Source organism: Mercenaria mercenaria, chromosome 17, assembly GCF_021730395.1.
Source record: "Mercenaria mercenaria strain notata chromosome 17, MADL_Memer_1, whole genome shotgun sequence".
Classification (NCBI taxonomy): Eukaryota; Metazoa; Mollusca; class Bivalvia; order Venerida; family Veneridae; genus Mercenaria; species Mercenaria mercenaria.
The window spans coordinates 34,336,184-34,356,017 of NC_069377.1; the positions used below are offsets into that span (position 1 = coordinate 34,336,184).

Sequence of the window (19,834 nt, forward strand, 5' to 3'; positions counted from 1 at the left end):
CAAGCGCTCCTAAAACTAGCTCAACAAATGTTTGGAAATGAATTCATGAGAGCATACAAAATGCCATAATATAGACTTTGTGAATGCTTCTTGAACTTCTACTACAACAGTAACTGTTATTCTTTTCATATTTTATCGAAAAATTGAGAAAGGAAATACAGATTTCTGGGAACAAGAATTCCTATGATATTATTCATTATTTTATCTTGAAATACAAATATCCATTTCAGAAAGTAAACAAGATCAAAGGCTTTATTATCCTCCTGGTATTTTATGAATTCTAAAAAAACCCTGAAAACTTAATAATTCTGCACCACTTTTTCTTATAAAAACTCCCTATCAATATTTTATTGCTCCTTGCCCCTCCTGATATTATAAATAACAATCAACAACACTTAAACATTTGGCACCACGTTTTTCTGCAAAAATTCCCTGATATTATCAAATTCCTATTGCCCCTCCCCTCCACCATCCCCATGATATATATATATATACAGTCCAACTTTGTTAACTCGAACTAGACTGGACCAGCAAAGTTTGATCAAGTGATCGCTTGTTCGAGCCAATTCATACAATATTCATTATACAGGGACTTTTCCAGGACCTGACAACGAGGTATAGAGAACAGTGGCATAATTTGACGAGTTAAAGAACTTTTTCATATTTTAGAGATAGTACCTAAGTTTTTCAAATCATAGGTTTGAAGTTAAAAAGCTTTGAAATGAAGACAAATGTCCATATATTTCTCAAAAACAGAAATATAGACAATATTTTAACCAGAAGTGCGGAGTTATGAGCATTTAATATTTTCATGATAACGAAAATTTTGTGATCAAGGACATGTAACTCTTCTTGAACATGGAGAGCATAAACATCAAAGGGACATAATATAGTCAATATTTTCTAATTGGGTGCATTTGATTTAACATTCAACTTTGATCTGGATTGCTAAATACTGATCCATGATACTGTGTGCTAAAAATTTAGAACATCTGGAACAGTCTATTAACAGAAAAACTATGCTTTAGCAGAATCTAATAGTTAAGCTCCAACTGGACTCGAACCCAGGACCTCTCACACCTAAGGCAACATCTACCACTTCCTATAAGCGCAGTAGCTAATAGCTATCAGTTAATTTGCTGGATACTTTGCTGAACTGAGAACAAAATCGTGAACTCGGATTATCGGGAATCGCTTTTTACCTAACGGCATTTTTTGTGTTAAGAAAAAAATAAATCTAATGCTGCCAACAGTCTATATATGTAATCTGCCATATTTCTCTGTACAGTTCTTTCAGAAGAAACATACTAATGGCAGTTACCATGTAAATATTAGTTCAACTGAATATTTAATTTGCCCATTTTGCAGCTGCCGAACCAAAACATAGATTCCAATATAAGTAATTATTGTTACCATTTGAGAAGAATTTCAATAATTGGAAAATTACAGTTTACAAAAACCTAATTACATCTTTCTCAACCCCATGATCATTAGCAGTCATTTGTTAACTCGTATTATGGACACTTGATCGACCTTTTCACCATTCATTCAAAGTTTCATATACAGAGTCCGTGTACACATTTTATCGAAACCGGTGCACTTGATTAAAAATCACTTATTTAAAAATCAAAGTTGCGAACTATTACGGTCTTACATATTTTGATATAAAATACTCCCTGATATTATCAAAGTCATATTGCCCTACAGGTAGTCTAATTATAGGACTGGAACAGCCTGATAAGGGCTAAAAAAAAAAATTCTTTGTTTCCGGTAACATGCTCAAAAAAATTAGGGTAGGTAGGTCGGAAATTTTTTCTTTTTTGGACTTTTTTTTTATTACGGGAGACTTATCGGAAATTATTTTTGTGTCAAAAAATGAATACAAATAAGGGGGTTATGACTTTAGAGCATCAGGAAGTTGATTTCTAACATCACTGTAGCCATGTTTAACAGCATAAAAAGTGGCGGTTTGGCAACATTTTGTCAAAAAGTTGAAAAAATTATTCTGCAAGGCCATAAAAACATTTAGGGGTCGGGCCAAAAATTTAGGGTGATCGGGATACCGGAAACAAACATTTTTTTTTTTTTTACGCCTAACTTTTGACTGTAAAGGGATGACTTTAAAATAAGCCATCCCAATAATTATGCCAAACGAGCAAGGCTACCCTATATGATATATATACGGTAACAAAAAACAAACAACAAAGAAAATCTCATAAATACTTGACTTAGAGCATGAGGAAATGCATATTGTATGTTTTGACATTATCAAGTCAGTATCTACTTTGATTTGTGAGACATTACAAGAGGCTATAACAAACATTTACTATTCCCATCTGTCAGGGAGATGATAGCTCACAGATGTGCCATTGCCTGGCCCTATATAACATTCCACTGACAACATAGCTTGCCTGTTGTTGCAGATTGGAGCAAGCATTTGCTGATAGATTAGATGAATAGAAATAGCTATCAAAGGAGTTTGGGAATTTTTGTCTTTTTCATTCCTTTCATTTCAAAATAAAACCCCATAAATTTTCAATATATGAGCTGTGCCATGAGAAAACCAACATAGAGGTTTTGCGACCAGCATGGATCCAGACCAGCCTGCGCATATATATAATACAAAGGATACTTCAAATGTTAACATAAAATTATCCAGCTATAAATCATGTAAATTTTCCATCTTTGAACTATTTGTGGTTTTGATGACATTAAAACACCACCTTTGTGTTTTGATTAAATATATTTCATATATTTTATGCTCAAGCATTTTGCTAGGTACTGTAGGGCTTCATTATTTTTTGTTATTTTTGATATATGAATCAAGATTATTGTTATTTCACTGTACACCTGGCCTACAATATTAATTACTCCAATATCTACATATACCTTATAATTTTGTTCACTTTGATATATTTTTATATGTACAGTGAATTAATTATGTTGTTTATTCATTTACAATTAAGAAATTCGTACATTATTCTGTCACAATAATGAAAACTGAATTTAATTAAGGAATAATGTATAGAAGAACCATGGGTTAATACATTTAAACATGGTGAAGGGGTTATAATAATTTCTGTTGAACAATTTCACAAAACCTTGCTTTGATAGGTATACAGACACTGAATAGGATGGTGTAAAAAAGTAAATTTTGTTTGTTTTGGGTTTAATGCCGTTTTTCAGCAGTATTTCAGTCATGTAACAGCGGGCAGTTAACCTAACTAGTGTTCCTGGATTCTGTACCAGTACAAACCTGTTCTCCACAAGTAACTGTCAACTTCCCCACATGTATCAGAGGTGGAGGACTAATGATTTCAGACACAATGTTGTTTATCAAATAGTCACGGAGAACATACGCCCAGCTCCAGGATCGAACTCACGACCCCGCGATCCGTAGACCAACGCTCTACCTACTGAGCTAAGCGGGCGGGCTTGTAAAAAAGTAAAGGACATATCTATTTCTATCCTTGATACGTATGTAACATTTTCAATATGAAACTAGAAATACATTCTGCATGCCCACGGGCAGAATGTCGAGCCGCCAACTAAAAAAGTAACATTTATTCTATTTGGCGGTGTCAGAACTGATTTACACTAGCACCTGTATTTGCATATGGAATTTTTTTACCAATTACAAAAAAAGTCTACACAATATAAGTCCACATAAAACTCCTTAACAGGTAAAGATAGGTCAAAATACACCTATAAATTGGATGTAACATGCATGTTGTACCACAGAAAAGTGGTACGGCCAGTAATAAAAAAGTCACAATATAAGCTATTTATAGTAACAACAAAGGGAAGTAATTCTTGCCTCATGGGGTTCAACATATGTGCCAAGTTACATCAAAATCCCCTTATGCATGAAGAAGACATGCTCCAGACAATGTCATTGTATCTGACCTTTGGCCTCTAAGTGTGACCTTGACCTTAGACCTAGGGACCTGGTTCTTGCACATGACACTCTGTCTCATAAAGGTGGATATTCATGCCAAGTTACATCAAAATCCCAACATGCACGAAGAAGAAATGCTCCGGAAAAGGTTCAATTTCACCTTTGACCTCAAACTGTGACCTTGACCTTTGAGATAGGAACATGGGGTTTGCGCATGACACTCCTTCTCATTGAGGTAAACATTTATGCCAAATATAAATAAATTTGGTCTATGCATGTCAAAGTTATTGTCCGGACAAACTTCAATTTGACCTTTGACCTCCAACTGTGACCTTGACCTTTAAGATAGGAATATGGGGTTTGTACACAACACCTTCTCATTGAGGTAAACATTCATGCCAAATATAAACAGGATTGGTCCATGCATGTCAAAGTTAAGGTCTGGACAAAATCCGATGCACGCACGCACGCACATACACCGACCCGCCAAAAGTGACAACTATATTGAGCTCACCGCAAGCGGGCTCGACAATAAAAGTATTACAGACTTTTTCATGGAAACTTAGGTCATGTCACGTCAACCAACAACCTGAAGCCATTCTTCTCCCAGAAACAGCACTTTCCTATTAAATTTTTTCAACCACTTATTTACATACAAGATATAATAGAATCGATATAATATATAGAAGATATCTATATATATTATAAACATTTTGATTAGGTTCTATGACAGGTAGAATGATTCACTCTGCTGGCATATATCCTTTCCATTGTGTTTTAAGTGTATTAAAACATGGTTCTGCTAGATTTATTATTTCTCAAGTATACTAATAACTGCTTTTAATATCTTAGTAAAACTGAAAAAAAAAAAAAAACCTGGGTGAATGGTATGATAATAAACTGGGAAATCACAGCTTTGTCTCATTATTTGTTATCGTGATTTATTGACTGAAAATATATTTTCTGGACAAAATCTGTCATTTAAATTTATTATTGTAGGAGTACACCTGCTTTTTGGTGACAATGAGCTGTTGTTTACAGGATCTGTAAAATTACAAATTATGGGCTTGTGTGACTTGTGTTTCAATATAACAAACACCTCTATAAAAAGTAACTATTTGTAGATAACATTAATCCTCTACATCTAGGCATAGGAAATAGAGATCAATATAATTGCACCTTTACTAATCCTACCAGGTGTTCTGTATTACAAAAGTGGATCTATTGTGACATTTTGATACACGCAAAACTGTATTATCTGCACTATTATTTACCTACTGGTACTTGGTTTTATTATTGGCTTGTTAAAAGTTAATTTTTTACCATATGTGAGTTGACAGAATCATAGGAACCATGTCTTGAGGGGTAAATCAAACACAAATGAATAAATCCTTAATGATTTTGTTGTGCAAAAAGTATGATATTGTGTATTAAAACAGTTTCTCTATTTATAAATTTTAATTACAATAGTTGTAAACTATAGAACTGAAAATAACAAAAAAAAATCCTGTGATGGTATGATATAACTGGGAACTTAAGCTTTCATATTTATCATTAATAAAATTATTTTCTGGAAAATTTCATTAACTATTAACTTATTGTGTGAAACACTTTTTTGGTGTATTTTTCAGGATTGAAATTAATTACTTGGGACTTTATTTAATATAAACCTCTATAAAATGAAAATTTTAGGGCTATCTTACTACATCTGATAAAAAAATATTAAAAATAATCCTTGCGATATACCTATTACAAAATCACATCATGACATTATAATAAAATTAATAATGTACGAATATTTTTGTTACGAAAAAATGAATTTTACTTTAGAAAATTTATGTTTCTTTTGACACCTGATGCATTCAGATCATCAATAGCACTGTCGTTAGATAAATTTGAATTTAAAAGCGAATTCGGCAGCCTGTTAAAATTGGATTAGCAGTGATAAAGCTTTAATCCCCAATTTGTCAGATAACAGCATGGGGTGAGGACGGGTCAACAATCTGTGCAGGCAAACATGCTTGTTTATTAGATATCACACAGAGTTAGGATAAAATTTTACATAATTCTCATCTTGTCGTGAGTGCAAAACATCACCTGCTATAAAATGAACAGTGTCTCCCTCTTGTGGAGATTGATTGAAATATTCAAAGATTTACCTACTAGTATGAATTTACCAAAGACACCAAGTTATTTTATCTTCTTTTTCGTATTTCGAGCTGATAAGAAAAGCTATTCTAAGCATTAAACGTAAAAAAAAATTAATAACACTTATATTCCTGCTTTTCCGCGTAAAATCAAGTTGTTTACGATTTCTCTATTTTTTCCTTTCATCTACCATTGAAAATATGCAAGAAATCACTAAAACAAAATGAGAAGTTTAGGTGTCGGGTATTTATTCTATCAGATAAGTTATTTACCTAAATGTGATGACAACATAGGCATTAACGATTCCATCTCACCCAAGAAGCACGACTGTGACAGGTGTTTAATGTAATTTACTTACCGCTAACAATATTTTCTTTTAAATATGTTTATGAGATGGCAACATAGAATTATGAGGTGTTGAAGGAACATAGACTAAATACTAGATTATCAAAGGAGAGATTGAATGGAGGAACGTATAAAACATTATACACCTGTTCCTTTACTACTTATATATAAGCCATCAACACCATCTGTGTTGGAGCAACAGTTTTGTTTTTTGCCAAATACTTCATTACTTCTTAACTACTTTGCGGGCTTGAAACCCACACAGATGAAGAACAAGCAATTCTGAGACAGAAACTTTAACCACGCTAACGCTGACATTTCACTCTGCAGCCACCGTCTGCCAACCCCCTGACACCTCCTTTATAACGTTTCAAAAACAGAAGGAATTGTATGACTATCAACCAGTGTTTTGTGAAATAAACCTCAGACACGGTAGCGTGTTGGTAAGTTCTCCAACTTCAACGTACATTATCATAGCAATGAGTTCAGTTCTGACCATTTTTTTTTTCAAATTCAATGTAAATTGTATCTCTTAGACTATTTTATGAAATGTTTTTCACTTCTATTAATTTTTCTTTTTTAAGATTTCATTTTTATCATGCACTGACACCAGTAAACCGTCGTTTCTGAATCAATTGTTTGTTGAATTTATGAAACACTTGCCAAGTCCTCAGATTTACCTGAAAACATTTTAGAAATGAAGTTGACAAGTAAAATGTCTTTAGAGGTAAGATGTTATCAAAGATTTAAGTCAAAATTTTGTAGAATGGTATACTGACATTATGCAGAAGAATGTTGAATAGCAGTGTATTTCTGTCAATAAATAAACAATAAGTAATGATAAGTGTGACAATTTTCCTGTCTGTTGGGTCTACAGATGAAATAAACATGGTCAGACAGAGGACTCAAATGGCAAATAAATGTTTTGTCCTGACGCCAGTGGAAGTGGCTTTATACTGTGCAATAGCTCTACTCATAGGTAATAGCTCTGTTGTTTTTTTCTAGATAAATGTCTGCACTGCACTGCACATGCAACATGATGGTGTTAATTAAGAAACGTATATCTTCTATTGGTATCACTATTAAAGTTTTGACACCGAAAATTAATGTACAGAAACATATAGAATATTCATGGGTGCCAGGTCAATACTTAAAAGGACAATACAAAATACACTTGAACTCTAACACATTCAAACATCAGATTATTCTTACACAATGTATGTTTTTAAAAGTGAACCTGAATCCCCACTTATATCTGTGTATTATTTGACCACCTGGATATCTTGTCACCACGACGTCCTTAAATCAAACATTATGAACAGGAAGATCTTTGCCACTGTTTACCCAGGATAAAAGCATTCTACCTGCTCCAAAGTAACAAGTGAAATGACCAGTCAGGCTACTACCATCGGCAGTTATTGAACCAGACAGATTTCAAAAGAAATTGATATGAAATGATATGGGTTAGTGTATGGTCAACAAAACTTCATTCGCGTGATGTTACATTGTGTTTAAAAGTTACATTTAATTCAACAATTATCTCAAGTGGAATGCCTTATGAAATCGTAAATCCTTAAAATCATAACCTTTTAAACACCATTTAGACACGTTTTTGTTGTAACAAAAGATAAACTTAAGTGCTTTATACAAACGATTTTAGGATATTCAACTTTGAAAAAATTTGGAATCCTCTTCAAAACTGTCATGTACATTACACATTGTTACAATGAACTTTAAGATTACAAAACTGATTTTGGAAAACAGTCTCAATGCAACCCTACCATTGGTCAGTTTTGAAACTGATCTCAGACTCAACCAATCAGATACAGGAGTTATGAAATTGGTCCCCAAACTCAGTTTTATGATTGCAGACCCTGATCTTTCAAGGTCAATTACTTAGTAATTTTCTTTTTCTACATTGAGAAGTACCAATGCATCCCTTTAAGGTCCTTTTTAATGTTCTATGAAAAAAATATCTTCTTGATTCAGCATTATTAGACTAAATTTTAAGGAACAACAAAATTGATTGTGATTCTGTATACTGACACCAACAGAAGTTTCTTAAAGCCAGGTACCAAAAGTAGGAAAAAAAGAGTTTGGCCACCAGTCTCAAAACTGCAGCATCTCATTGGTTAATTATGAGCTCATTTTATGAAACTGACCAATGGCAAGACTGTATTTTGTTACTGGTTCCCTTACTCAGTTTTGTACCCTTGAAACCAGGGGCATTTTGATCCAAGAGACAACAACAACAACAAATTCTGTAAACCTACCACAGCCCTGCTCATCCTTTCCATTCTCACAGTCTGGCTGTCCGTCGCACACCAAGGCCTGTGGGATGCACACACAGTTACCGCATGAGAACTTATTAAAGGCAGGACAAGAACATTCACTGTCATCTCCAAAACAAACTGAAATGAAATTAAACAGTATATGAGCCATGCCATGAGAAAACCAACATAGTGGGTTTGCGACCAGCATGGATCCAGACCAGCCTGCGCCTGCGCGCAGTCTGGTCAGGATCCATGCTGTTCGCTTTTAAAGCCTACTGCAATCAGAGAAACCGTTAGTGAACAGCATGGATCCTGACCAGACGGCGCAGATGCGCAGGCTGGTCTGGTTACATGCTGGTCGCAAAGCCACTATGTTGGTTTTCCCATGGCATTGAATAGAAACCTTAGTATACTAAGATATAGTACTTGACACAAATAATAACCCTACCTTGCCATTTATCTAAATGTCTGCATGATACAATTTTAAAGGAACAATGAAGTAACTGTATGTTTAAAATCCTAGCTTCAGAATGATCAAATTAAGACTAAAGTATAATACCCAGTCTTAAATTTATATAATGTTTTATATGCAACCAACCTTTAGAATTTTTTAAATCGTTTTTTTTTTTTTTTTTGTGTAATTTAAAATTTTAGGTACTATCTTTTTAAACATGCTTTTATTTGTATTAATTTACCGGGTAGATGATCAAACTTGTATTTTATCTTGTTGAAGTCTTTAACTCCAGCCACATAATAATAAGAAAAGGTGTAAAATATGAGATAAAAATCATTTTTGTAACATTTGTCACGAAGAGTTAATAATCTTACATCACTCATTTGTGACAAATCATTTAACAAAATGTATGAACACTATTTTTTTATCAACAAAATCAGACAAATAACCTTTCAAAAATCTTCATTTCTTTATAAACATAATGTAGAGAGAAACATCAAAAATCTGTCAGATCATTTGAGGTTTTAGTACTAATTATTTCACAGGGCTTTCAGCAGGTTTATCCACATACAACAACATCAAAGGAAACAACTAAGATCAATTTTCGACTTTAGCAACCGACCATGACTTGAGGTAAAATTAAATTTCAAATTGTCAAAAGAAATTTCCTCATAAAACCTTTTTTGGTTTTCTCTCAAAAGCTTCAATTAGTACACCTGGATAGATTTGTAGCAAAATTTTTCACCATCGATTGAAAATCTGAATTTTAAATCTTTCCATAAAAAAGGATAATTAAATTCCGATACATCTGAATTTGGTACGCCATGTAGCGGAACATGTCATAACCATGCAATATATTCATCATGTGAGTTTCAGTTTAAAGGAGTCCCTATTACTTTTAAGTTTTAACATTCATACTGTTTATCACTTCAAAAACGTGAGAATTTCTTTAATATATCATAATCATGGTTTTGAAAGTAAGAAGTCACGCTAAAATTTGCATCAAAATCAATTTTTTAACACAGATACTGAAGAACTCATTAAAGCAGTATAATTAATATGCATAAAACTGAAGAAAAAAAATCACATTTCATCCATTAACAGTCCACAAGACATGATTACTACAAACCCACATGCTCAGTTCAATTGAAAGAATGCAGATCTACAGATTGAAGGGGCGTGAGTTTGATACCCGAGAGGGACATAATTATGTTCTCTATGACGATTTGATAAAAGACATATTGTGTCTGAGATAATTTGTCCTCCACTTCTGTCACTCGCGTGGGGAGGTTGGCAGTAAGTTGCATTCAGGTTTGTACTGGTACAGAATTCCACTAACACTAGTTATGTTAACTGCACCATGTTACGTAACTGAAATTACTGGTCCACTACCCTAAAAAGTTTCACAGACCAAGATTACAAGCAAGACAGTGGTCATTAACCCTTATCATGCTGGACAGATTGATTCTGCCTTTGCCACCAGTGTAGATCTTTGTACCAAGATCTGCAATGTTCCCCATTCAGTCAGTATTTTTAGGTAAGCACCCCTTTTAACAGTTAATGGCACTGTCCTTTTTTAGCAGGGTACGGGTTAATATATAAATTATAAAACAAAACGTTTAGAGTTTTCATTTGTTATTCAAAAACTCAGATCACTGATGTTTTTATACAACTACAACTGTTGATCATCCTGAAGCTTTTAACTGATTTAAATCTTACTAAAATTAAGAAGTATCTGCCTGTTTTCTTCTTCTTTTACCCATAATTATGTTGTTTCCAAACAATAGTTCATCAATTATTTTGTAATGATCATCTTGTCTGACCTCCTGATTTCCTTGGATATGCTTCCAATATCGAACATTTTAACCCTTGAAAATGTCAACTGGTATAGTGCAAATATGACACGCATTAATTTTGACAATTCAATGTATAGACAATATTCTTTCAAACCATTTTGAAAGTATAATTCCCTATTTAGATAAAAAATACATTTACTATATATTTTCAACCAAGTTTACTCTATCGGAACAGCCTAAACAATACCACTATTGTAACTGTCATGTTATAACGAGCTGTGACACTTTTACAGGGTACATGTACTACCCGATAAATCTTTTAAAATTAAGATTTCTTTACACAATTTATTTAGAATTTCTTTTAAAACCAATGTTTTAATACAGCACGTATCAATAAGTCGTAGTTACTGCTCGTTTTTCTTTTATTAAACACTGCTGTTATTGTGAAAATCTGCAAATTATTAAAACAAGAACAATTTACTCACACAACAAATTATACTAAATCATAGGTTTCAATCCATTTTTAAATGGATGAAATTTGTATTTTTTTCATAACTTGGCATACATACATTACTTCTTATTTTTGTCAGGTTTAATATCACACCAACACAACTGTAGGTTATATGGCGAGTCGACTTTCCAGCCTTATATGGTAGAGGAAAGACCCAAGGTCCCCAGCCTGAGCATTATTTCATCACGGGTGCCCACCTGGATAGAACCACCAACCTTCCATAAGCCAGCTTGATGGCTTCCTCATCTGAAGAATTCTACGCCCAAAGAGAAGCTCAAATCCACATCGGTGCAGGGCAAGTGATTTGAAGTCAACGACCTTAAGCACTTGGCAACAGAGGCCCTTACATTACTTCTTAAAACAAAACAAGCATCAGTAGCTGATTCTGAAGTGACATTAGACCAAATGTCATGGTAATAAGACAACTATTGTTTTGCACATTATTTTATATAATGTCTTAATTAAAGACAATGCGCACTTGCAGAACTACTTTGAACGATAACAGTTCAAACATTTCTACTTCCTGTCGTAAATGTCGTACAAATTATTTCCGGTAATTTTACTCCCGTCATATTTCTTTGTCAAAATGGATGAATAAAAGGACCTAACATCTAAAATCTCCAGACAGGTCATGTAGTAACTGTGTTACATTATTCAGAAGTCAACTAAATGCACTACAGAAATTTTCATCTAAAGTACACTGGCGGCACTTGGGGTACTTCCTGTTATTAAAATATTTGAATCTTTAATATTGTTTTCAGTCTGGTGGCAATCTTAAATGTTTTGCATGATGTAATCATTCCAAATTCTGACACAATGCCATTACCAAATTTGTACAAAAATTTTCTTCTGATATCAGAACTTGTTGTGCGAGAACTTGCATATGAATATTTTACGAGCTATAACACTTTCTTAGGAAAATCATATTTTATTATGAATATCAACTGTCTAGGATGACAAATTTATAACTTCACACAAAAGATTTATATAATGCTTAAAACAATAAAGAATTTGTTCTGATGCTGTCTAAATTTTAAAATTTGAAGAACAGCAATATATTACAGTCCCATTCTGCACTACCTATGCTTACTGATACACATTGTCCTTTCATCCAGTTTATTGAATGACATGTTGATGCTTACTGCCCTTTCCTTTCCTCTTCAGACACCTCACTATCTTATCCGCCCCTTTCCTTCTTCTTCAAAAATCTCCTTTAACCTATCCATTCCTCCCCTTCAAAAACTTCCCTATCGGAGTATCCTATTCTTCCCTTTCCTCTTCTCTTCAAGAACTTTCCTACTTATCCCTTCCCACCACCATTCTCTTTCAACACCTCCCTATCCTATCCATCCTTTTACCCCTACTTTTAAAAACCCGCCTCATATCCTATCCACCCATTATGCTTCGCCCCTTCTTTTCAAAAACCTTTCTATCTTATCAACACCTCCCCACTTCTCTTCACAAAGCTCCCTGTATCCTGTCCACTTCGCCACCCCCTCCCACCCCATTCCCTTCAAATCAAAAGTCTCCATAATAATATTATATCCTATAAGGTATACCTAATCCATCCTCTCCTCAAACAATCACTCCCCATCCCTCACACTCAAAATCATCGGATATTCTTACATCAGTGCCTTCTTCCACAATTCTATAGGCCTTTAACAGGCTGGTAACATTGCCCGATCGGGCTTATGACACAAAAAGTAATATTTCTTGAAAAATAATGAAGATATTTCTTTCAAACTTGGTCCATTTGTTAAGCATAACAAATGATACAAATTAGAATAAAAATAACTTGGTTGCCTTCAGTTTTGGTAGAATCATTTCCCCTTTTCAGATTTTTATGACGCATAATCTTTGAAGTCCAAAAAAACAATGTTCTAATGCTAAGTTTAAAACAAAAAAGGGTTAAATGGCTTTCTAATGCTCTAAATTATTGCGCTAGTACATGAATGTAAACATTTTACTCTGCTTTCACTTACAACATTATAGAGAAATGTTAGTCCTAAAAAAATTGCTCATACATCTGCACTAGAAACAAAGTATTTACCCTAAATATATAGAATAAAGGTATTGGCGCACAAGTTTGGAGCACTAGAAAGCCAATGAACCCTTTTCTGTTTTAAACATTGCATTAAAACATAATATTTTTGGACTTCAAAAATTATGCATCATAAAAATCTGAAAAAGGGAAGTAATTCTAACTAAACTGAAGGCAACAAAGTTATTTCTATCTTGATAAGCATTATATGTAATGCTTAATGAATGGACCAAGTTTGAAAGAAATATCTTCATTATTTGTCAAGAAATATTACTTTTTGTGTATAAGCCTGATCGGGCAATGTTACCAGCCTGTTTAACATAGGTACCATGCAGTACCAGAAAATGATACTGAAAATTATTTACATTATATGACCAAAACCAAAACGGTATTGAACTATTAAAGTGAAATGCAAAGCTGACTTTGTATACTGTATGAGTATCATTATTTTTGACCTTATGTTCTTTTAATCTACAAGATCAGAGGAAGGTTACAAGTCATTAATTTAAACAGTGCAAAATGATAATTTGTTTCAATTTATTTCTCTCCTGTCACTTTAACGATGGGCAATAAAAGAGGTCATACCGTAAATTGTTAAATTACTGACTAGGGATGTGGTATATACATATATTATTATGAGAAATTAGGAATTCAGATATCATTCTCAACACTTTATGAGGAAATTAAAGGTTACCTTCCATGTATATTAAATGATAAAGGAAATCGCCAACAATTCTTTAATTTTAGCAGCTCCCATCCCAATGCATATTAAATTAAGGCCTACACAATCTATTAAACACTTTATTCTGGAGAGAGTACATGTTTAAATATAATATTGAATCAAAACTGATATTTAATATTAAAACTTAAGCATTGAAATATCCCTATATCTATCAAAATTTAATGCATGTGTAAAACTAAATTCATTTCAATTTGGAACAATTAATTTGATAAAAATTCAAAAATCCAAGAAAAGAAACATTTTTAATGGGGATTTAACTCTATGTTAAGGGATTTTTGTTCCTTAAATTTGAGTCTCTGAAAGAATATACAAAAAGTGCAAAAATGCCTCTTAAATGCGACAGATCACTTTCAATGTAAGTCTAATTTTCAATTTAAAAACAAAGCTGATTAATCAGACAACCATATAATACGAAAAGCTTTCAGAAGTTTTAAGAGAAAAAGTTGACCATTAAAGTAAACACACTGTCTATCTCAGAGACGTCAGTCTATACCATATTCTGTCACAAAACCATTATTTCTCTATGTAAGTCAAACAAGTCAACCGAGATAGGATCAACATAATCAGTAGTGTCAAACTTGCCCTCTAATTATGTTTAGCGTATATGCTTTTACTGAGTGCTCATGTTTATTTTTTTTTAATAGGGTGATAATATCAGTAATTTCTACATGACACCAACATCATTTAAATTTTCATTATTTATAACTTATTTTTTATATATACATGTATCTGGCAATAAACTACAAAACAAATTTTTAGTGGCACCTTATCTACCACAACTGAATTACTAAAAAAAACATCTTTTTTACAATATACAGTGCATATCCATGATATCCGAAAACAAATTTTGGCAAAAGACAGATCAAACAAAATGCCAGTTTTCATAAACGCTTTTCAGTAGTTTTAAATTTATTGTCTGCATGAAAATGAGAAAAAAGTACAAATAGTATGAGCTAGAGGGATATACATGTACATCACTCTACAGACTGCATTATAGTCATTCAATTTGCAAGACAGAATTTTAATTATTGCCTTCTCACATAGCAGTGACATGTTTTTTGGATTTTTCAAAACAATCTTTGGCTTTTTGAATTTAGCGCAATAAACCCCCAAAAGGGGAAACAGTCTGTATTCAGCTGTGTAAAATAGCAAAAAAAATCACTACATAGCAATAGTTCCATGGCTCATGCCAGATAGTATGTTCTAATTAAAAAAAAATTATTAGGCTACAAGTATGATATGAGTATGTTCAGACATAATAATACACAAGTAAAGGTGGTGTAGTTAGGCATACAAATATAACCCATATACTTTTAATATATCAAAAAAAAAAAAAAAATCTTACAATGTTACATGTGCATTCAACAAACCAACAAAAAGATGTATGGAACAATTCTCATATGGAATTATTCTTAACCTTCTGCATATTTTTTAAAAGATTTCTTCTTTCTGAAATTCTCACAATAAACTTTAGAGTCTATTTTTATTTGCAATGAACTAATATTTTAAGAACAAGCATTTGAATTTCATGACACATTGAGACTCATAGTCATATTTGCACGAGCTTCTTCATGAGGTTTGTGTTCATCAAAATATTCATTGGATCTGAACTTTGCAAGAATATTGCTTATAAATATACACATAAACTACATAGGTTTAAATTCTCGATGTTGTCACAATGTATCATACTATGTAGCACAGTGTTCCCACAACATTTTTTCTCTGAGGGTTTTTACACCCCCTGTGACTTACCAATTTCAAATTCTGGGTTTTTTCAGGGCCTCCACTGTGCCTCAGAAAGTTGTAGTCACTTTTTGAGAGAAATTGCCAAATTGAAGCTGAATACTGAAATCTGGCCACATTTTCATAAAATTCTTGTAGCCAGTCAGGTTTTTTTCCCAGTATTTTGGGAACCAGGTACCGGTACCCGTGCTATTGGGAAAAATCGTGTTGTTTTTGATCAAACTGGGAAATGTTTTTGAAGCACATTTTATAGTAGTTAATTCAAAATAAAAACTGAAAAGGCTCTGAAGTCTGTTTTATCATTATTTTATTAATACAAAAAATGTACTGTCATTCAATTATCACTTTACAGAGCAATGTCTCTGTTTTTAGCCGTCTTGAACTTTTCAATAACATCTGATGTGGGGATGAACGTGTAGATTAACTAGTCAGTAATGGCAGTTCGCCAGACCCAACAGAGACAGACCAGTCTCTTCCCCTTTATTGCTTGGTGATGCACCCTCTATTTCTTGATGTTTTTTTAAAGCATTTCAAAGATTCTTTTCTTCTTTTCCGACTGCCTTAATCTTTTTCGGTAGTATTTGCTGTTGTGCGACATTTTATCAGTAAAACAGGAAGTGATGCAAGTAACAAACGTATCTCCAATAACTGAGTAATATTCTGATTTGTCCCCATCACGCATGCATTTACAATGGTAGTTACGAAACATCCGTGTGTGAAAACAGATCAACTGGGAGTATTTAATAATAAATTTATATTTACGGTGCCTATAAGAATATTGAAGAGAAGAGGAAAGGGAAAAAATCCACGTAGTCATAAAAAACACAATGTGGTGCATTTCATTTCGCTGCCGATTTATTTTCAGTTTTAATTTTTGGAAATGGGAATTTTTTTACCGATGATTGGGAAAATGGACACTTTTTGGCATTGGGAACAGTACCGCTCATATAAGGAAAAAAAAACCCTGCCACTTTAAAAAATCTGTAGCCAATTCTTTGGATTTATAGCATTTGGCTACATTGGCCTTGGCTACATTGTCGAATGACAGAGGAGGCCCTGGTTTTCTATAACAAGAGCTGTCGGAGGACAGCAACGCTCGACTATTCAACAGCCTTGTCAATTGAATGAATACAAAAGTTGAAAAAGGGGCATAATTTTGTAAAATGCAAAGTAGAGGTATTGAACCTCTGTACTGCATGTCATATCATGACAGTGAACAAGTGTGTGAAGTTTCAATCCTTTCCAATTTGTGGATACTGAGATACCAGCTTACATACAAAAACTTAACAAAAAACTGCTAAGTCAAAGGGGCATAATTTTGTAAAAATGCCAAGTAGAGTTATGGGACCTTCACAGTGCATGTTAGATCATGACAGTGAACAAGTGTGTGAAGTTTCAATCCATTCCAATTAGTGGATACTGAGATATCAGATTACATACAAAAATTTAACCAAAAACTGCTAAGTCGAAAAAGGGGCATAATTTTGAAAAAAAAGAGAGTAGAGTTATGGGACTTGCTTAGTGCATGTCAGATCATGACAGTGAACAAGTATGTGAAGTTTCAATCCATTCCCATTAGTAAGTACTGAGATACAAGCTTACATACAAAACCTTAACCAAAAATTTCTAAGTCGAAAAAGGGGCATAATTTTGTAAAAAAGCAAAATAGAGTTATGGAACCTGTGCAATGTAAGTCAGTTTGTCACAGTGAATAAGTGTGTGAAGTTTCAATCCATTCCCACAAGTGGTTACTGAGATACCAGCTTACATACAAAACCTTAACCAAAATCGGGACGCGGACGCCGACGCAGACGCCGACGCCGACGCATGGGCGAGTGCAATAGCTCACTATTCTATGAATAGTCGAGCTAAAAACTGGAGTGTAGTGTTTCCTGCAGGCCTTTTTAACATGGCGCAGCGCCATGCCCCGTTTGAAGTGCCACCAAGCTGCCCTTCAAACCGCCCGTTTGCGCCACGTGCCCTTTTATTTTATGAAGCTTGTATATTTATCTTGACAAGTGCCCTTTCAAAACCAGTCTGGAAAGCCAATGTCCGCGGGCCATGTTCCGTGTATTGTACCGTCAATTAGCGGCTGTGATCAACAGGTCGACACTTGAGTGCATCAACCGTGAATGACCCTGATTAAGAACTGACAGGATTATGCAATCAAATACTGTTTTATGATAGTTTAATTGGGAACAGTAGATGAAAATTTGTTTGTTTTTAGCACGTCGACGGTGAAGCAACATGTAGCCTTTTTACGGAAGATATGATGATTGAAACGGTCAATTAAACGATAATTATTTTAAAAGGTTGTAATCATTTAAAATGTAGATTGATTATCGCACATTTTCGATGCGCTAATTAGGCCTTTAAAAATAAAATATTGAAGGTTTGCCGATCGCCGACCAACCCATGAAAATTGACCAGACTCAATATATTTTATATCGATTTTCTCTACAAGATTTATGTTATTCCTTTACGGATATCATTTATAAAAATAATAAGATAAACGTTTAAGCTTTAGAATGATACCAAATTCATTAAAATCGACCAATGTCTTGATTTGTAATATTACGAAGCATATTCATGACGCGCCGATGCAGAAGTCGTCGCCATCTTGAAAATTTGAAAACGTACATCGGTATGAAAATAACCGATAACTTAGCGATTTAGTTATAAAAACTGATCGAGATTTAAATGAATAAACTAAAAATGCAAGGCCCTAGTTTTGTTTTCGTAAATAATTTGTCAAAATGATTTTATAAGGCCGAAATTTAAGATGAAAGTGCACGCCGCATGCGTCAAGCAAGCCGAAATTTTGAGTTATTACTCGCAATGAACCATTGGTATTCACATTTATGTTTATATTACTGAATAATGTGTGATTAAACGAAAAAAAAACAACAGATTCATAGTCAGTCACTGTATGTATCGCAAAAACATCCGAGCAACGGGGGAGTGATAAAAATAGTGGCAGACGATCTAATCTAGCAAATTTCACAGCATATACTTTTTACGTCGCATTCTACTTTCGTTTTCGCATGCCCAAAACACTAGCAAAATATAACTTTCCGACTCGACCTGTCGTCTAAATCTTACTGGCAAGGAAGAACAATGGGTTTAATCAGCAATATAGGTACAAAGTCATTGATTACATGTAGATTTGACGAACTGCATATTCTCTTAACGTAAATCAGTGGTGAAATGGTATGATTGACAAAATAAAGTTGCGCACTGATAATTGTTCAATAAAACTTGTTGCTTATTAATTATCACCTGAAATCTGTCTCTGAAAATGCAAGCTAACACTTCATGAGGGTAACAGAATAAGAATGTCTGAAAGTATGAATCATCAGTGTCATCTTTAAACAAAAGAAAGGAAAGCACTTTCACAACATGCCATGGTAGGCATTATAAAGAATACTACAAAATATCTATCCCATATCTGAGATATGAAAGATTCTCAAATTCAATGAGAAAATAGTATGTAAAATGACGCCGACAAGAGTTCTTGGACGAATGCCCTTTCAATGCCAAACCGCGCGTTAAAAATGCCCCTTTTCAAGGGAAGCACCATGCCCCTTTAAGAGTCTGCAGGAAACACTAGAGTGCAAGCATAAAATATGTTTGAACTCTCAGGGAGTTTGTTTTGGCCTGTCGGCATGTAACTTGTATTGCCCTCAACATATTGTAACTAAGATTAGTAAAAAAGTACAACCAACTGTTTTGGAATTTCTAAGGACAGTAAAGGTCTAACCTCTTTTTTGCACAATTTTTGCAACTCTACAATGTCATGGTCAGTAGACAGTTAAATGTACATTAATTGCCATCAACATTTAAAAAATTATTTTGGAGCCTCTTATTGAAAAAACCAAAAAAA

The 19,834-nt window shown here is 33.7% G+C and overlaps 1 protein-coding gene across 1 annotated transcript in view; it reads right to left on the bottom strand.

Moving 5' to 3' along the window:
• The window catches only part of LOC123536224 (low-density lipoprotein receptor-related protein 4-like), a 97,390-nt gene that overhangs the window by 66,793 nt on the left and 10,763 nt on the right, over window positions 1-19,834 (bottom strand). Inside the window, exon 2 of the mRNA XM_045319202.2 lies at window positions 8,665-8,802. Within this exon, the coding sequence (XP_045175137.2) occupies window positions 8,665-8,802 (138 nt within the window). The remainder of the gene's footprint in view (window positions 1-8,664; window positions 8,803-19,834) is intronic.